The sequence below is a fragment of the Doryrhamphus excisus genome, linkage group LG11 (genome assembly GCF_037039965.1).
Source record: "Doryrhamphus excisus strain RoL-2023G ecotype Guam linkage group LG11, RoL_Dexc_Guam_v1.1, whole genome shotgun sequence".
Lineage (NCBI taxonomy): Eukaryota > Metazoa > Chordata > Actinopteri > Syngnathiformes > Syngnathidae > Doryrhamphus > Doryrhamphus excisus.
In genome coordinates, this window is record NC_136367.1 from 12877647 (window position 1) to 12897976 (window position 20330).

General features: G+C 41.5%; 1 protein-coding gene across 1 annotated transcript; it reads right to left on the reverse strand.

Moving 5' to 3' along the window:
- Positions 1 to 6964: 6964 nt before the first annotated feature.
- Positions 6965 to 20071, reverse strand: pip4p1a (phosphatidylinositol-4,5-bisphosphate 4-phosphatase 1a). Its single transcript, XM_058065627.2, has 7 exons — positions 19876 to 20071; positions 18799 to 18992; positions 16226 to 16332; positions 14949 to 15054; positions 10897 to 10949; positions 9791 to 9881; positions 6965 to 8908 (listed from the first exon to the last, which is right to left on the reverse strand). The coding sequence occupies exons 1-7, from the start codon at positions 19991 to 19993 to the stop codon at positions 8765 to 8767; spliced, it is 813 nt and encodes a 270-aa protein (XP_057921610.2). The 5' UTR covers positions 19994 to 20071; the 3' UTR covers positions 6965 to 8764.
- Between the last annotated feature and the right edge of the window lie 259 nt (positions 20072 to 20330).

Below are 20330 nucleotides of genomic sequence, written 5' to 3' on the forward strand. Positions count from 1 at the left end.
TTTTGGAAATATAGGCCATATAATATACAATTAGAAACCCCCAATTTTTATTTTTGCATGTTTAATGCGTGCAGTGTATTTTCTGACGGTCCTTGAACGCACCTTCTACTGAAGGGGAGTGCTATGTGAGAATTCATAAAGGTGAACAATATTGGGTTGTGTAATTGTTCACCCACGGATAGGGAACAATTTCCTCAAAGTATGGTGTGGAGACCAGGGTTCAATCCCACCCTCGTTTGAGGGTCAAACAGGACGTGCGCACTTACATTGCTCGTCAAAAAAAAAGTAGTACCATTAAAGGAAATCTCCGTTATGCGGTAAGTTTGACAGCCTTATTGGAAATACAACATTTCTTGGCGTGATGGTGTTGTTAGCAGTGATGTTAAGCTACGGTGTTTTGTGTTCCAGGGTGACATTGAACGTGCCATTCACCTTTTTGGCCAAGAGAGAAATGATAAGACTTTACCGTGCAATATTATAACACAAAATACTGATAGTATACTTCAATGCACATCAAGTCAATACGAATGTGTGTATGTGTGTGTGTGTGTGTTTGGTTTCAGGCTTTTTGCGAGTGACCCCTGAGCTGCTAAAACTCAATTAGCCGCATCCATAATTGATAGCTGTCTGGGAGACTATTTGTGTTTACACTGGAATTAAAAGCCTCCGGTGTCAGGTATCGCATCTGAGCGTGTGTGTGTGTGCATGTGTGTGTGTGTGTGTCTACATCATAATCTTGTGGATTGTCTGCTTTGCCACGAGCAGCTTTGATTTGGCTACAAAATAAATCATTCTTCTGTGATTTGAACTCATGCCAGCCGACGTGACTTAAAAAAAAATGTCCTGAAGTCAATTGAATAAAAACATACAGTTGGGTCTTGGTTTTCGTGCGTTGTGCCTTTCGACAAAAAAGTTTACCAAAATGTTTTCTTTCGGTGATCGTACGACCAAACAGCACACAACAAACATCTCCAAGTGAAGAATGATGGTGTTTTTTTCAATCCTTTAATCGACACAGGATGAACAACTCTGTATCTGTCTCCTTTTAAGCGCTGTGCTGATGAGGCGTTCTAGTGCACTGTGTATTTTTAAGTGTTAGAGGAATTTGTGCTTTACCTCACTAGGGTCACGGGTATGCCGGAGCCTATCCCAGCTGTCTTCGGGCACGAGGCAGGGTACACCCTGGACTGGTGGCCAGCCAATCACAGGGCACATATAGACAAACAACCATTCACACTCACATTCATACCTATGGACAATTTGGAGTGACCAATTAACCTAGCATGTTTTTGGAATGTGGGAGGAAACCAGAATACCCGGAGAAAACCCACGCATGCACGGGGAGAACATGTAAACTCCTACTGTATTTAATATACTGTATGTAGTATTCTGGTTGCAAGGCATCAGTCATGTTACATTGATGGGACATTACCTTACATTAAATTACCTTAACTTGCACTGAATGGAGTCAAAAAGGAATTTGACATAGTAAAAAAAAAATCCTCCTCTTCCGTGTGGAAGTGGTACATTTGTGGCCTCTTAGTTTGTCGTCCCCCGTCTCAGTTTTAAACCCTTTAAAAAATTTGCATAAACAAACTTGTTGATTGCCATGCTTAAAGCAGCGGCAGTACCTGTTGACATAGTGAAAAGAAATCCTCTTCTTCCGTGTGGAAGCGGTACATTTGTGGCCTCTTAGTTTGTTGTCCCTGTTTCAGTTTTAAACCGTTTAAGAAATTTAGCATAAACAAACTTGCTGATTGCCATGCTTAAAGCAGTGGCAGTCGGTTATGTACCTGTTGACATAGTGAACAAAAAATCCTCCTCTTACGTGTGGAAGTGGTACATTTGTGGCTTCTTAGTTTGTTGTGCCCCTTTCAGTTTTAAACCCTTAAAAAAATTTGTATAAAAAACTTGTTGATCGCCATGCTTAAAGCAACGGCAGTCGGTTATGTACCTGTTGACACAGTGAAAAAAAATCCTCCTCTTTTGTGTGGAAGTGGTACATTTGTGGCCTCTTAGTTTGTTGTCCCCGTTTCAGTTTTAAACCCTTTAAAAATTTAGTATAAACAAACTTGTTGATTGCCATGCTTAGAGCAGCGGCAGTCGGTTATGTACCTGTTGACATAGTGAAAAAAAATCCTCCTCTTTCGTGTGGAAGTGGTACATTTGTGGCCTTAGTTTGTTGTTTGTTGAAGAATAATTATTTGGCGACGCTTCTTGAACACAACATAAATGTAAGTGTCGCTGCCTGATGAAACGCAATGAAGGGACCTGACATGAGGTCATTTGGTAGAATAAGCGCTGGCGTTTCAGGTGTCCCTCATGGGACTCTGTGGTCTCTTAAAGGTTTCTGCTGCGTGTCCTCAATGCCTTCCATCCGAGCGGCTGCCAGACGCTGGGCGGAGTGATGACGAAGATGAGATGAGTTCAAAGAAAATCAGGAACCGGTAGACTGAATTGTGAGATTAAGATCAAGGATGATGTTATACTACAGCATTCCAATTTGTTTGGATTTAGCACATTTTCTCGTAGGAAATGATGTTCCTAGATTTCATCTTTCCTAGCGTGGCCATCCTAAAAGTGTATTTATTAACTGTATAACTGGAAAAGGGAATGTTTGAAGTCAATGATTTGCATCATGGCTGCAAGTCATGCATGTGCTTAGGTGGAATACAAGTGTAAAAAGAAGTTAAGAGAAGATACATGAAGTGGACTCACATTCAAAGCAGTCGAGCGTCACTATACGCATCCTCACTAGCTAACATTCATTCATTTTCTAATCAATCAATCCCATCATTATTCTTTTTTAAATGAATTTTATTTATTTAATAATTAATTAATTAAAAATATTAATTAATAATAAATTAATACATAATTAATTAATTAAGTGCGTGGACAAGGGCTACTGATGATCCAAATATGTTTATAATGTTTGTTCATTCGTTCATTCTCTACCGCTTTTCCTCACAAGGGTCGTGGGCGCATGCCCATATAAGGAAGCCCGGCACTTTGTGACATCACAAACCGTCATTGTTAGAACATCCTCTGAAACCGAGTGTTTTGAACCATCCCAAACTTATTTCAGGGCTCACCCCCAAATGCGCAAACCTCATTATCTGAAACGTTGGCATGGTTCAACACGAGGATAGAACATTCTAACTACTTTTATAGGTCAGAAAAGTGGAAAAAGCATAATAGGTCCCCTTTAAATATTCAAGTGACGGCTAGGTCAGTATGAACAATGCTGATGTGTTATTGTGTATATGATTTGTTAAACAATAGTAAACAATAGTCCACCAAGTACAATGCGCCAGACAAAGCTGCTCCTGTGGAGTTAAAAACTATAACAGGAGGTTATCTACAGCCACTGTTTCTGTAGTTAACTAAATAGTGTCATTAATTGGAGCATTTACGATAATTATACTGTATATTATATTATATTATTATATTTCATTCATTCATTCATTTTCTACCGCTTTTCCTCACAAGGGCCGCGGGGGTGCTGGAGCCTATCACAGCTGTCTTCGGGCGGGAGGCGGGGTACATCCTGGACTGGTTGCCAGCCAATCACAGCGCACATATAGACAAACAACCATTCACACTCACATTCATACCTATGGACAATTTGGAGTGGCCAATTAACCTAGCATGTTTTTGGAACGTGGGAGGAAACCAGAGAACCCGGAGAAAACCCACGCATGCACGGGGAGAACATGCAAACTCCACACAGAGATGCCTGAGGGTGGAATTGAACCCTGGTCTCCTAGCTCTGAGGTATGCGTGCTAACCACTAGACCAGCGTGCCGCCCTGCATCAAATTTTAATGGGAAATTTTACATTCATAATATAAATTTGTCTGGCATTCCATTTTTTTTCTAATGAACATAAAAATGTCTTTTGCAAAGTTTTGAGGAAATCCATTGAGATTTAGGGGTGCCACCTCACTTTTGTAAAATTTCAGAAAATGTGCAATTTCTAGTCTAATTGCCAAAAAGTTGACCTGGAAATGTTGAGTACAATGAACTTCTATACAGCATCATTTTCTATAGGGTTATTAAAGTAAATATATTTTTTCTCTTTGGACATGATTGGGTATTCCTCAGAATTCAACTTTGAAGATTCTCCGTTCATTTGTCCTATTGACAAAATGAATGGCGGTAAATGGGACATGTTCACATGGCCTTACCCTGAATTTTATGTAGCAGTGAGGGATATTTGACATACATGTAAAGTTAAAACACTTAGTTTTTTATTTTATTGTAAACGCAAGGGGCAATAGTAACACATTTAAATAACAAACTCTCTCTACTGGCAAACTCACTACAAACTCACAGGGATAAGAACATTAACTAAACTTCAAACTTAATTGCTCAGTCTATTGTAAATATGAAGCATCAGTAATACTGTCTACTCTGTATTACTGTTGTTGATGTTAGGCTTGCTCAGCTATTAGCTAACTGTCATTAGCAAACTGTAGCTAGCTAATCTTAGCTACAGTAGAGGCAATGAGCACTAAATACCAATAAAAATGACTACAAATCATTCAAATTACAAAGACAAAACCACAAATTTGGTAGTAATAATGTACGTATATCCAATAGGGTGCATCAAAAACACAATTATTGAATTTTGATGTTTGATGTTAGGCTTGCTCAGCTATTAGCTAACTGTCATTAGCAAACTGTAGCTAGCTAATGTTAGCTACAGTAGAGGCAATGAGCACTAAATACCTATAAATATGACTACAAATCATTCAAATTACAAAGACAAAGCCACAAATTTGGTAGTAATAATGTACGTATATCCAATAGGGTGCATCAAAAAACACAATTATTGAATTTTGATGTTCGATGTTAGGCTTGCTCAGTTATTAGCTGTCATTAGCAAACTGTAGCTAGCTAATGTTAGCTACAGTATAGGCAATGAGCACTAAATACCTATAAATATGACTACAAATCATTCAAATTACAAAGACAAAGCCACAAATTTGGTAGTAATAATGTACGTATATCCAATAGGGTGCATCAAAAAACACAATTATTGAATTTTGATGTTTGATGTTAGGCTTGCTCAGTTATTAGCTAACTGTCATTAGCAAACTGTAGCTAGCTAATGTTAGCTACAGTAGAGGCAATGAGCACTAAATACCTATAAATATGACTACAAATCATTCAAATTACAAAGACAAAGCCACAAATTTGGTAGTAATAATGTACGTATATCCAATAGGGTGCATCAAAAAACACAATTATTGAATTTTGATGTTTGATGTTAGGCTTGCTCAGTTATTAGCTAACTGTCATTAGCAAACTGTAGCTAGCTAATGTTAGCTACAGTATAGGCAATGAGCACTAAATACCTATAAATATGACCACAAATCATTCAAATTACAAAGACAAAAGCACAAATTTGGTAGTAATAATGTACGTATATCCAATAGGGTGCATCAAAAAACACAATTATTGAATTTTGATGTTTGATGTTAGGGTTGCTCAGTTATTAGCTGTCATTAGCAAACTGTAGCTCGCTAATGTTAGCTACAGTAAAGGCAATGAGCACTAAATACCTATAAATATGACTACAAATCATTCAAATTACAAAGACAAAAACACACATTTGGTAGTAATATATAATAGGAGTATGAATACCAACAAAAACATAAATATCACCTGAGAGTTGTTGAGCTGCAGTCTTTGCGTACCTCAAATCTCCATTGAACTCCATTGATCTCCATCTCCATTGAACTGTTCACCACTTTATTCCACAAAAACAGATGTATGGTGGCACCCCTAAATAATCATGTATTGGAAAAATATTTTCTATGTGTTGTTTCTACATATATTGGAACACTTTTAGTACCCAGCCATATCAAAATTCAATAATTGTGTTTTTTGATGCACACTACTGTATATACTGACCCCAGTATACAGGTATAGTACTTTTGAGGTACCAAGAAATAAGAACCCTGAGGACAAGTCAAGTGTTTTCCACGTGGTCACGTCTTTATTTGCGTGTAAACACACTCTGAGAAGAGCGTCAGTCGGCCTCTCTCGATTCATGAACATCCTTCATAAAACACCATCGCCACGGATACACAATTGACTGGTTTATTAAAACACCATTGAGATAACTGCACTGATTTCAGAAAATAAAAGAAAAAAACAAAATCATCTATGATTGATAACAGTAAAACATTAAGGCTTTTTCCTAGCATGATAACAATGTCGCCTTCAAATTTGACTCCTCGCCAGAGCGGAACAATAAATAACGTGCAACCTCGCCCGTGTCGTAACATCACCTAGTGGATGCAGTGTGACACTGCAGTGTAAGGTGCTGTGTGTGTGTGTGTGTGTGTGTGTGTGAGTGTGTGTGTGTTCAGGCTCATCAGGTTAGTAGCTCATAAATCATTAAATATGTAACAGAAGTAAAAACGATCACCACTTTAGTGTTTTTTTTAACCCCCTCGCTCCGAGTGCAACATAATTGTATTAATCACTTCCTGTCACGGCAACAAAAAAAATCATTATTTACACAGCAAAAAATTTTTTTTAAAAATGCCCGCGATCACGGAAGCTTGCATCGCCGAAGTGAAACAATCCATGATGTCGTTAGGGGAGGGACTTAACAAAACCCGGCTGAACATGAAGCGGCAATTATTTCGCTAATCACACTGAGGTCCAAAAGGTTCTTCTGCTATTCTGCTCGTGGTTACCATGGCGATCCATCCTTCACGACACTAAAGTCAGCTTAAGCGGAAAAGTGAGCATCGAAAACCGTCCTTTTTCAGGAAAGGAAAGCTCCTCCCACTCTGCGCAAGCAACTAATAGGGAAGACACCCCTGTGGGCGGGGCTTAGTGGTACATTCACAGAAAACAGGGATTGGTTTTCTTCGATGCTTTGCAAAGCAATGTGATCATTCATTCATTCATTCATTCATTCATTCTCTACTGCTTTTTTTACGATGATTCAAAAGTGATCTAAAAGTGGCATCATCCATCTTGTTTTTTAACATTATTGAATGCCACTCAGGTGTAAAAAGAAGTTAACCACTGGCAATACTAAACATTCATTAATTTTCTTCCACTTCCTCACAAGAGGTATGGGGGTGCTGGAGCCAATCCCAGCTGTCTTGGGGCGAGAGGCGGGGTACACCCTGGACTGGTGGCCAGCCAATCACAGGGTACATATAGACAAACAACCATTCACACTCACATTCATACCTATGGACAATTTGGAGTGGCCAATTAACCTAGCATGTTTTTGGATTGTGGGAGGAAACCGGAGTACCCGGAGAAAACCCACGCATGCACGGGGAGAACATGCAAACTCCACACAGAGATGGCCGAGGGTGGAATTGAAACCTGGTCTCCTAGCTGTCAGGTCTGCGTGCTAACCACTCGACCGCCGTGCTGCCGAGCAATGTGATCATTCATTCATTCATTCATTTTCCACCGCTTTTTCCTCACGAGGGTTGCGCGGGGTGCTGGAGCCTATCCCAGCTGTCTTCGGGCGAAAGGCGGGGTGGCCAGCCAATCACAGGGCACATATAGACAAACAACCATTCACACTCACATTCATACCTATGGACAATTTGGAGTCGCTAATTAACCTAGCATGTTTTTTTTGGAATGTGGGAGGAAACCGGAGTACCCGGAGAACATGCAAACTCCACACAGAGATGGCCGAGGGTGGAATTGAACCCTGGTCTACTAGCTGTGAGGTCTGCACGCTAACCACTCGACCGCCGTGCAATGTGATCATATTACAGTAAATCCAAAACGGGTTAAAAACATGAGTGGTTTTGCTTCGTCCAACCCCGGGGGCCATTTGCGTTTCATAGCTTGCTTTTGGTGACCGATTTGGTAATCACATTATCCAGGAATTATGTTTTTTCAATTATTATTATATTTGAACTCGTCCAAAAAAACCTCAACTAAACAAAAAATGATTGGCCTATATATTATATGTATAATATTTTTTCTTAAGGATGTTAATTCATTACATTTAAATGAGGAAAAAAACATTACGTATGAATTGCTTAGCATATCTTGACCTACGCTAGATTGCTTGTAGAATGTTTTATAAACACAAATGTGAATAAAAGTCCCCGCCCCCCAATCGGAAATTTTGGACACCCCCCCCCCGGTAGAGCGTTACAGGGATAATACGGAACAATAGAGCAACTGAGATCGCCGGAATTAAGGCGGTAGTGCGGATGCTTCAAAGACATTTTTTTGTTTACAGCGTGCGCACGGATGCTAAATTCCCTTCCATTACCGTCGCTTTTAAGGCGTTCAGGCGGCCTCATATCAAAGCGGATCCCCGGGGGGAGGAAAATTCACATGCTTTAAAACTTCTCATTTCAAACATTTCCTTCATCCTTGTGAGATTCACGGGGAAGGAGGGTGGGGGGTTGGGGGTAGTTGGATGACGTCCCTCCGGCCGCTAACGTTGATTTGCTTCCTTGCTGGTTTATGTTAAATGCTTCTACGCGATGAAATGATAGAGTGTCTGTAACAGAGGTCACGTTAAGGGGGCGGGACCACGGGATTAGAATAAATAACCTGCTAAGTCAAGACAGGAAGTCAACGGCGTGCGACTACGATGAGTTGAACTGTTGAAATAAATATTTGTGTTATCTTCAGCTGACGCTTGTTTTTAAAGCCATTTATCCTCCAACCTCGACCGTTTGGGAAGAGGGCGCTTCAGATTTGGATTGGAGGAAAAGAGGTTTGGAGGGACCGGGAGGGTGGGTGGATGGCGTCTATGTGAAGCTCTGGAGAGGCTGGCTGACTCGCATGCAGGCCCAGTAGAAGGCCCGTGCCAGCGTCACCACCACCAGGAGCAGCAGTACGGCCCACGAGGCGTAGATACCCGGGTAGGCCTGCACCTGGAGCCACGTACCCGCCTGCGGAAGACAGATGAGACTGAGGGCCATCCGTCATGGAAGGGCAGGGAGGTGGGGGGGGGGGGTCCGCAAAAAATTCCACTTGAAGATGATGAAACCAAGAGCAAGAACACCCGTGTGTAGCTTGTCGCTCACTAAGAGGATTTGAAAGCGCATTTGCTCCGAGTTTGGCTTGCGGTTTGCTGACGCTGAACGCCACATTGATGCTCCTCTGGCGCCCTCTGCTGCTCATCAAGTAGAATACATTGAATTATTTCACACGGGTTGCTTGCAACTGTTTTTATATTACATTTTTATTATATACATGTTCTACAAAACTAGAACGAGAAAACGAGAAAAAAATTATATTAAATATGAATTTCTCTAAAAACTCATAAGATTTGAACTAAATGTGTTATTTATAAGGAATATAATTTAGTTGAATACAGATGGTCAATGTAAATGCAACTTTTACATAAATCCTATTGGAAATATTCAAAGGCGAATCAGTTTGGCATATGATGTGCTTATATAGGATCTTATTTCGTTTTATTCTGCGTCAACCTTGAGCTTTTTGTAGCCATTACAATCCTACGGCATGATAGCTGTTCACTAATTTCACAGGAGACATGTTTAAGCCTTGCTCGAGGTTTAATTAAACTTATCTGTTGGGTATGGAGGGCCCAGGTCTATTCTCTTGCTCTGGGAGATAATTCAAAAGCCAAACAAAACAAACAGGAGGCAGCAATGGCAATCAGCTTGTTTACTATGCAACGATAAGCTTTCCACTTTTAGGAAGCCATTGGCGCTAATGTCGCTGTGAGCCTGGCTGAATAAAAAGTACTCCTTTTGACAGTTGCATGCCTCCGTGCTAGCGCCGTGGCGCATAGCAATTTTACTTACAATCAGGCCAGCAGTGGAAATGCTGAACAGCAAGCAGAGGAGAAAACACCACAAGCTCCGCCTCCTGGGGTACCTCTGACCAATGGAGGAGCTGCGACAAATCAAAAACAAGAAATCAAAAAAGTCTTCGACAACAAACATTCATTCATTCATTTTGTACCGCTTATCCTCACGAGGATCGCAGGGGGAGGCTGGAGCCTATCCCAGCTGTCTACGGGCGAGAGGCGGGGTACACACTGGACTGGTGGCCAGCCAATCACAGGGCACATATAGACAAACAACCATTCACACTCACATTCATACCTATGGACAATTTGGAGTGGCCAATTAACCTAGCATGTTTTTGGAATGTGGGAGGAAACCGGAGTACCCGGAGAAAACCCATGCATGCACGGGGAGAACATGCAAACTCTACACAGAGATGGCTGAGGGTGGAATTGAACTCGGGTCTCCTAGCTGTGAGGCCTGCATGCATTCTTTCTGGATGCACCACTCGATACTTCGATTGCAGTTCCTGCTATTAGGTGGTGTTCATAAAAAAATACATTATGAGGTTGCTATCAGCCATTGCTTTTTCATTATTAGACCCTCGACCAGTCCAGGGTGTACCCCGCCTCTCGCCCGAAAACAGCTGGGATAGGCTCCAGCATGCCTGGCACCCTCGTGAGCATAAGCAGTATAGAAAATGTATGGATGGATGACTAGAGCCTTGCAGTTATTTACTCTGTAAACGACACTCAGCAACAACATGAAACTGTGGTTATTGGAATACATTACATACAACATACAACATACAACATACAAACATTAACTGGACCAATTGCGGCTATAGTCAACCCATGTATGGCCAAGTATGTAGAATTAATCATATGTCTATACAGGCTCTGACTGCCATAAGAAGCTTCTGTGAAGGAGGAATTGGGGAAAAAGTCAAAGTCGAGGCAAGCAAAGTTTAAGACGCATTAAGCTGCAGAGTAATGTGTCGCGAGACGTCACAGGTTTGATTCCATCCTCATGTTGGCTGGCACAGTAGAAAGCAGCATGTTAAACAAGAGAGGAGTTGACTAGAGTAAAGTGTTTTTTATAATGTATGAATTACTACTCACACTTTCCTGCAGTGTGGGCAACGGGCCAGCGTGCGGTCCGTGAACTCGGTCCACTGAAAGAACAGAAGGGAGCCAATTATTACCAATAAGGATGTGCACTTACTTTAATGTTAGCATTGTCATTTATCTATGGAACTTTCCAGCAGGTAGACATGTACAGACTTATTGTGACCTATTATTACTATTATTACTTAGTGCTAGCAGCAGGTTAGCAGTGTAAAGCAATGGTTCCTAGTTCCTACTATATGAATACAAAAAACAATTAGCACCTAACACTGAAAATTAGGAGTGTGCCTGAATGCCTCACAGTCTCAGGAGACTACAGCAGGAAGGAGACAGAGCGGCAAGTTGTTCCTTGCTCTGTGTGCACCATATCAACAAATAAGTACGTTTGAATGACTACTTTGTGCATTAAGAGCAGGGGTCTCAAACTCAGAAAAAAATACAAATAAAAATATAATAAAAACATTAATTATATTAAATATTTATATATATATATATATATAATAGTCTTCAATGCTTCTGCTATACCCTCCACTTTTTCAGTGCTTTGGTTCTTTGCAAAAGCTCTGATAAAACATTAAATTATAATAAAGTATTATAAATTAATTGTTATTTATTATTAAATTATTAAATACATGTTTAATGTTAATTTTCGACACAAAATAAGATGGAAAAATAAATAAGCAAATCAAAAAAACAAATGAAACAAGTGAAACAAATTAACTTTTATTTATTATTAAATTATTAAATAAATGTTTAATGTTAATTTTTATTTTTCGACACAAAATAAGATGGAAAAATAAATGAGCAAATCAAAAAAACAAATGAAACAAGTGAAACAAATTAAATTAATTTTTATTTATGATTAAATTATTAAATACATGTTTAATGTTGATTTTTATTTTTCAACACAAAATAAGATGGAAAAATAAATAAGCAAATCAAAAAACAAATTAAACAAATTAAACTTTCATATCAAGGCAGGGGCCTCAAACTAGTGTCCTGTGGGCCAAATGCCGCGTGTTTGAGACTCCTGCCTTAGCTGCATGAGTGACTGGACTCTACACTCTTCCATAAGTGGGTCAAAAATGACCCATATTAGAATCAATGTGTTTTTAAGCCATTTGCCAGATGCGGCCCGCGGGCCGTGAGTTTGAGACCCCTGATTAAGAGTGTTTCAGCTTGAAGATTTCATTGATATTGGCGTTCCAATGAATCCCCGCCCGGTCATTGTGAGTGACGATTGGAAAATGAGGCAAGCAGGATCAAAAACTAGCAAACTGCTGTCAGTGCTTCTCCAGTTTTATCTAAAATAATGCATTCAGGTGCATCACACAAATCCTCGGACACAAGTTACCGCTGCATTCAGGGACACTTGCAAATCACAAAAAACACACCCGCACGTGTACATGCAGCCCAAAGGAGGTGGTATTTACCAAACCAATCACTTGTTGTTCAAACAACAATAAGACAATGTTACAAAATGTTCTACTTATGTTCAACTGCTTTGTCAGGACTGTTTAACTCCTCCCCCCCAAACTTGGTCACCAGGCAAAATACATATTATTGACCCGGAATACTACGCACTATAAAATTAATTAATTAATTAACTATAGAAAATTAAAAAAAATAAATAAAATAAAAATTAAAAAAATAATAAATTATATTAGAAAGGCAGGAAGTGAACAAATGTAACGGTGATTGTAAAAGTACCAGATGGAGGGGTAGGATTTAAAAAGCTTTGCTTCTTCCTACTCCTTTTGGACATGTGGAACTGGGAACTGATTATGTGATGCATTCAATTGTAATCTGATGCATGTTCTCATGAAATTAAACCATTACCATTACCAAGAGTCTTGAACCAGTCATGATGTGCTATATATATCACTATATTGACACTTACTATGGTACCCATTATGGCATTGGATGCTCATATCACCTCCTACTTCGGTACGGGACCAAAAAAAAAACAAAAAAACAACTTAAACTATATTAGGAAAGCAGGAAGTGAACAAATGTAACAGTTAGTGATTGTAAAAGTACCAGATGGAGGGGTAGGATTTAATAAGCTTTTCTTCTTCCTACTCCTTTTGGACATGTGGAACTGGGAACTGATTATGGCAGGGGTGCTCATTAAGTCGATCGCGATCTACCGGTCGATCGCGGAGGTGGTACTGGTCGATCGCGGCGTGACATTAAAAAAATATCATCCTCGCATCAATGCCGTCACTTGATTGATATACAGGGCAGCCATTCAGATGACAACTGAATGTTGCCCTTTCGGGTGACCAATCAAATCAAACAACGTCTCTAAGTGCAGCAGAACTTACGATGTCAGCCCATCATCCATCCCCGTTACTTGATTGACATACAGGACAACCAGTCAGATGACAACTGAATTTTGACCTTTAGGTCACCGCTCATGCGTAAACAACGATGCAAAGTGCTAAGCTAGTCGGCGAATTGCGTCAGATTTTAAGCCCTCGCTAAAGTTTATGGTCACTAAAATGAGTGAAGTAGCTGGACCAAGTAAAAAGGCAAAAACATATCACTTCCATACGGAATGGGAGGTGGACTTTTTTTTTTCACAATGTCTTTTTCGAAGTGCGTTTGCCTGGCTAACCTGGCTATCAGCAGCTACTGTCCGGACTATGCATCCCTGGCTGATTCAATTCAGTGCAAGTCATCAAAGTAAACTCAGGTAATTACAAAAAATGTTAATAGTTAATTATGTGTGTTTTGCAATATTGGCTCATTTGGTTATGTAAGGTACATCAACATACATTGTACGTACAAATAATCCTCAATACATTTGAAAATAAATAGATGTTTTGCATTTTTGTAGTGGGTAGATCATTTTGACTCGGTCATTTTAAAAGTAGCTCGCATGCTGAAAAAGTGTGAGCACCCCTGGATTATGGGATGCACTCAATTGTAATCTGATGCATGTTCAAATTAAATTAAACCATTACCATTACATGTACGGGAGGGTACGGGTCTGTTAAGGAACCACTGGTGTAGAACGTGCACGAAAACAGCAGCTCCTGCGTGAACGTTGACTGCATATTTGTTCTCTGCTTGTGAGCCTCTTAACTACAAACTCCGATCTCTAGTCGTCATGTGTAATGTTACACTCATGAGACATTAGCCACTGCAGGATCTGTCGACGCTAACGTGCGATCTTATTTATGTCTAGGATGCCTTATTTTCTTTTATGCCCACTATATTGTGTAATAGAAGTGTAAAGGTGACTCATTATTTCATGTCTATAAGGATAAAAAAAATGCTAAAAAAAAAACGCATTTAGAAAGTCATAAAAAGTGTTTATAAATGTATTAATAAGTGAAATTCACTTATCAAGGTCGTGTCTGCAACCAATTAACCACAATAAATGAGAGATGACTGCAGAGCAAAAAAAAAATTGTAGCAAGTCGCAGCAAAGAGCGGCTTGCCTACTGTTAAGTACTGGAAGTGTGCAGGCAAGGGGACAGCTTCAAGATGAATTCCTCCCTAAATTACAGTGAATGCACAATGCTCTCGACTTCACAAAGCGCTTTGTGATGCTGGAAAAATGAGCAGACAAAAAAAAAAGATTTGCTCCTAGAGGTGGTGAAATTGTCATTTGTACAAGTCAACTGTACAGCTCTATGTATATTCTTGTTTTTGAGAGGGAAATCATTTGTATGGAGAGCACAGAAAACATTATCAGAACATCTGTGACAAGAGGATCACTGCTACAGCAGCCGGGGCCCAGATTACGACTTGTCGACACGGACCAGGAGGGGTCCTGGTGAATGCTAAACCACCACCATAACCCGTGTCACTGCTTTATATTCATTTTTAGGCTCTGTTAGTCAGCATCATCACGCAAAAACAACTAAACCAAGTGTAAGTGGTTCTTTTTTTTTTTTTTTATGAATCTAATATTTTAAAATTGTAATTATGTTATCAATAATTTGATGTATATTTTTTATATAATGAAAAAAAAATCGAACTAATCTTAAAATCTGCAATTTCCCAGTGTTCCAAATCAGAGAGAAGTTGTGTACCAAAAAGGTGTTGCTGCAGTGTCCGCAGGAGACCCGGGCCCCCGCCGGCTGGGGGTCTGGACTGGCCGGTCCAGGATGAACCGGACCCAGGTTGATTATCCGCTTACTGAAATGAGAGTGTGACACACACACACACACACAAGATGATGTTAGATGGGTGGGAGAGGAGATCCAGTGCAAGCTCATCAAGAAGGACGTGAGAACACGGTGCAGAGATAATTACCCATCAAAGAAATGATCCTTAAAAAATGAATAATGTACAGCCCTTTTTGCCTCTTAATGAGGCTTAAAATGTATATTAAATGATTTCCTGGCACTGATTTGAAACAGCTGCAGAGCTGCACATCTCCTGTGCATGGGTGGGTTTTCTCCGGGTACGCCGGTTTCCTCCCACATTCTAAAAACATGCTACTCCGAATTGTCCATGGGTATGAATGTGAGTGTGAATGGTTGTTTGTCTATATGTGCCCTGTGATTGGCTGGCCACCAGTCCAGGGTCCAGGGTGGAATTAATGAATGATTTGAAACAGAAAAAGCAGTTCTATTTCGATCATTCATTCATTTTCTACCGCTTATCCTCACGAGGGTCGCGGTGGGTGCTGGAGCCTATCCCAGCTGTCTTCGGGCGAGAGGCGGGGTACCCCCTGGACTGGTGGCCAGCCAATCACAGGGCACATATAGACAAACAACCATTCACACTCACATTCATACCTATGGACAATTTGGAGTCACCAATTAACCTAGCATGTTTTTGGAATGTTGGAGGAAACCGGAGTACCAGGAGAAAACTCACGCATGCACGGGGAGAACATGCAAACTCCACACAGAGATGGCCGAGGGTGGGATTGAACTCGTGTCTCCTAGCTGTGAGGTCTGTGTGCTAACCACTAGACCGCCGTGTTCTATTTCATGCTATAATACTATGCAGTTCATATGCAATACTTCTCATGATTGTAGCTTTAGTTTGCGGTGGTGTATAACTGCTCTACTTGTACACAACACTACATTATGATAGTCAAAGCAATTTCTAATATACAATATGTCCATTTTCCAACATTTTACCATATTGTTTTCAGGGTTACCGGGGGAAATAGTCTCAGATGTGTCACATGAGACACGTCATGCAGAAACAAACAAACAACGTGGCTCCCATAACAAGCTTGTTATCTTCCGATCTGCTTGCTGAGCCTTGCAGGTAAAGGTCCTTGGGTGCCTTGTTTCCACTGTATCGCTCTCACTCTCTCTCTCACACACACACACACACACGTGTATCTCACCAGTATGGTCGAGGACAAGCAATCCTCTGGGAGGTGACTTTGCAGATGAGGAGACAGTTGCAGGGACAGCGGACATATTTCTTTCCTGCCGGAGCGTTCTTAATAGGCTGCAAAGAGGGACACACACACACAGGAAGACAACTATGATAAGAGAACTGTTTCCTGTTCATGTAGAGGAATAAAAACTGTTCCATTTCCTTATGAGATCTTACGGATACTACCACACTTATGGGGATTGCAAAGACTGATGAGTGCCATGTGTTTGCCCTCCACTTTAGAGGACAACTTTGGGTGTAAAAACGAGGCTTTACTCATTCATTTTCTACCGTTTTTCCTCACGAGGTTCGCGGGGGTGCTGGAGCCTATCACAGCTGTCTTCGGGCAAGAGGCGGGGTACACCCTGGACTGGTCGCCAGCCAATCACAGGGCACATATAGACAAACAACCATTCACACTCACATTCATACCTATGGACAATTTGGAGTGACCAATTAACCTAGCATGTTTTTGGAATGTGGGAGGAAACCGGAGTACCCGGAGAAAACCCACGCATGCACGGGGAGAACATGCAAACTTCACACAGAGATGCGCCGAGGGTGGAATTGAACCCAGGTCTCCTAGCTGTGAGGTCTGCGCGCTAACCACTAGCTACAGAGGTGGGAGCTGTCCACTCCCGGTGGCGAACAGGCTAAGCAAGCGTGATGTTGCTGTTGACGTGTAATGTTAGCACTGTAGCTCACATCGCTATGCTAGCGTTTGTGTCTTTCTTAATGTTACACTGTTGTACCATGGATATGTGCAGATTTACAATAATGTGTGAAAAGTGAATAAAGTACACCTAGTCGTGGTTAAAAGCACTTTTGTCCAAATTCCAGCATCAAGACTAACACTTCCGATACACTGTGTAATATCTGAGATTTAATAATATAGTAAAAAAAAATAAAAATAAACACTATAGCCACTGCAATTGTAAAGCAAGACGGTGCATCTATTTTGCACTGCTTCTGAGCAGGGACTATGGTCTTTTGGGACCAAGGTCTTTAGTTTGCTACTGCTGCTGTTGAAGAGGGGGGTCGGGGGGGGGGGGGGGGGGGGGGGCAGGGGGGGGCAACTGCCAACAATGCGATCATGTGAGCAGCTTCACAGATGAGTTGGGCTTGCAGAGCCTCGCGCAAGACTTTGTAAAACCGACAGCACAAGATCACACAAGTGCTTTACTTTCATCCGCAAGGCGTAAGGTTAAGGTAAAACTGCTTAGTCATGCCGTGAGCTAGAATGGGACTGAGTGGAGTAGAAAGCTCTACCAAGGTCAAACAATTCTGTTTTACTTCAGTGTTGATCTCATGTAAAAATATCACTTTGTCTTTAAATGGGACCTATTATGCTTTTTCCCACTTTTCTGCCCTATAAATGTTGTTAAACAAAACACATCTTGTTAAACAACGCCAAAGTTTCAGATCATGAGTTTTGGTGAGCCCAGAGAGAAGTTTGGGATGACTGAAAATGCTCGGTTTCAGAGAGTGTTTTCTAACCCTGGCTCTCTGTGACATCACAGGGATCCGGACTTCCTTATACATATGTGCACTCCAGGGTATGCCTGCCCTGCACTCTTTTGCCGAAGATTTCACCCTTTTAGCACCGTGTTTATTTAGTGTAAGTAAGCGGATGTCTGTGTAGCATTATAGAATGTGCATACAGGGAGCATCTTCCCCGACTGCATACAAATTGCAAACTCACCGATGTCCGGAACATGGGCACACCCGCAAAAAAGTCTAATGACCAAATTTCTACTGCCGATGTTTTGTCAAGATTGTCTGCACTTAGTAACCATGATGCCCTCATATTTAGCTTGTGACAAAGTGCATCCCACAATGAGTGCTGCTCCTCAAGAAGGCGAGGTAGATGCAGCACTCTCGCGTACCGGTTCTCCGGTGCTCCATCACACCAGTGGTGCCTACGTTACCACTCTCTGAGTTCATACACGGTAAGTCAGGCATCTCCAGCCAGTAGCCCATGAGCTGCCAGTAGCTCCCAACCACTTTTAAAAGGTAGCTCTCCAAACGGTTCATTCATTTATTATCAACTCCTATACCGACAAAATTAGAAAGTGAGGTTCGGCATTAGTCCAGAAGTAGTCCACAGCACTTGGGAGCATGACCAATCACAGCGGAGTGGGCGTGCCCGAAGTGGAATAAATAAAAACAGATTATTTTGAAAATCCAAGGAACTACATTTGAAATAGGCGCAGATTCTGGACAATCTAGAAAGCTTTCTGTGTGGGCTATTGTGTGTAGTTGCTCTATAGGAGTCCACATCTAAAGATAAAGGGTTGAAGAATGTGCATAACTTTAAACTCAATTGCCAACTTCAGCTTTACAGATGCCACATCTGCTCTGCAGGCTGTGCCTGTTGTAATTGGCGGTATCAAACGTCATACTAAAACGTTTTCATTGAAGCATGGTGCTCATTAGAGAATAGAACTAATGAAGCCATGAAAACTCCTTTGCGGAGGTAATACGATGTGGTCCACCATGGAATGTGGTAGTCCTGATCAGATCCTGTTTGTAACCTACCGTGGCTTCATTGCAGACGCCACACTTGACCACATGCTGGTGGATTTTCCCTTCCACCGAGATCAGACTCTGGCACACCCTACAGCTAATGACGGGGGCGCTGCCGCTCTCCGGTGAGGTCAGAGGGGAGTACGGTGGTGGGTCTTCCCCGAAGAGCACAGAGGGCTGAGTGGGGCTGGGAAACGGTGGGAAGCCTGAGGGGAACACAATGAATATTGAGTAGTAAACACAAGTGACAAAAAACAAGGGTGCAGACGTGAGTATTGTGCAAAAGACTGAGGTTGCGTTCCCATGACAAGTGACCTCTTATGATTAACAAGCTAATAAGATTTGGTCTCGAGTTCTGCTGAAAGCAGCTTTTGAAGAAAAAAAAACTCCTGGAATGCTGAGCGGGGATCGGCCAATCGGAGAAAATGTTTAAAATATAAGTATGTATTATTACTGACTGTACTTTAAATTTTTGTCATAATGACAAAAAAACACAAGTTTAGGCGCATACTTGACATTGCATGGATGTTGCATTAAATTTGAACATCACCCACTGCCTCATTGGCTTCTCATTGGTTTACTGTTCTACTGAACCCGCCCACAGTCGTCTTCCGAACGGCCGTGTGGTGTGTCAATCAAAACAGGTGTTTCTCGCTTGCTAGCTCATGAAGCAGCACTGTTTGCTACATGTTTACATTAATCAGCGCCCAGTTGCTAAAATACATACATCAGATTGTATACTAAGTATAGCTGAGTCACGGTTATAATAAAATGCAAAGATTGCGTTTTTCGAGCATTCCGGGGTGCTAACAAGCTAGCTCTCAGACTATAACAACAAGGTGTGCTAGTGAGCACAACACCGGTCAGTAGAAAACGTTCTAGACTTAATAAACACATTTTCTTCCACATGGAAGTATATCCAGAGAGAGTCCATCCCGAGACAACGTCCCCTACAGGGGAAAGACGAGCACGACAGACCGGTTCTCCGCAGCTGTCACAGCCGAGTTAGCCAGATGCTAACGGCTAACGAAGATGCTGCCCAATCGGGCGTTGGGAGAGAAACGAGCACGGCGGATGCGAGCTACTCACTCTGCGGCTTGCCGGCCACACTGTAGGGCGCCGCGCCGGGAGAGAGACCGCCGTTGCCGCTGCCGAGAGCAGCATCTCCCAGATCCGACAGGAGCGGGGACCTCTCGCCGTCCGCCATACCGAGAGAGCCAGGCGCGTTGGGGCGAGGGGAGGGGGGAGAGAGAGCTGAGCTAGCTTACCAGTGTTGTATTATTGTGGCGGAAATGACATGTGACCACGTAACACCATAACAAGAAACAGCACATGTCCATCCGTTTAATAGTATTGTTTATAGTAGTAAGTTGATAAACAAAATAACTTTGCATGGAAAATCTTGCATAGCAAAAATATGCATTTATGCAATGTTTCATTTCACTTCACTTCTTTGGAGCGAGTATTTTTGCAGCAGACTCATGAGCGCTCCTGTAATAGACAATCTTTGATCTATTTTGTAGTAGGTACCTAAAAACAGCACA

Excerpts from the sequence above, each read along its gene's own strand:
- pip4p1a (XM_058065627.2), bottom strand. The coding sequence starts at position 19,993 with ATGGCGGACGGCGAGAGGTCCCCGCTCCTGTCGGATCTGGGAGATGCT. Across the intron at positions 16,333-18,798 it reads GCGTCTGCAATGAAGCCACG|CCTATTAAGAACGCTCCGGC; the intron begins GTAGGTTACAAA and ends CCCTCTTTGCAG. Across the intron at positions 15,055-16,225 it reads GCTTGTCCTCGACCATACTG|TAAGCGGATAATCAACCTGG; the intron begins GTGAGATACACG and ends CTCTCATTTCAG.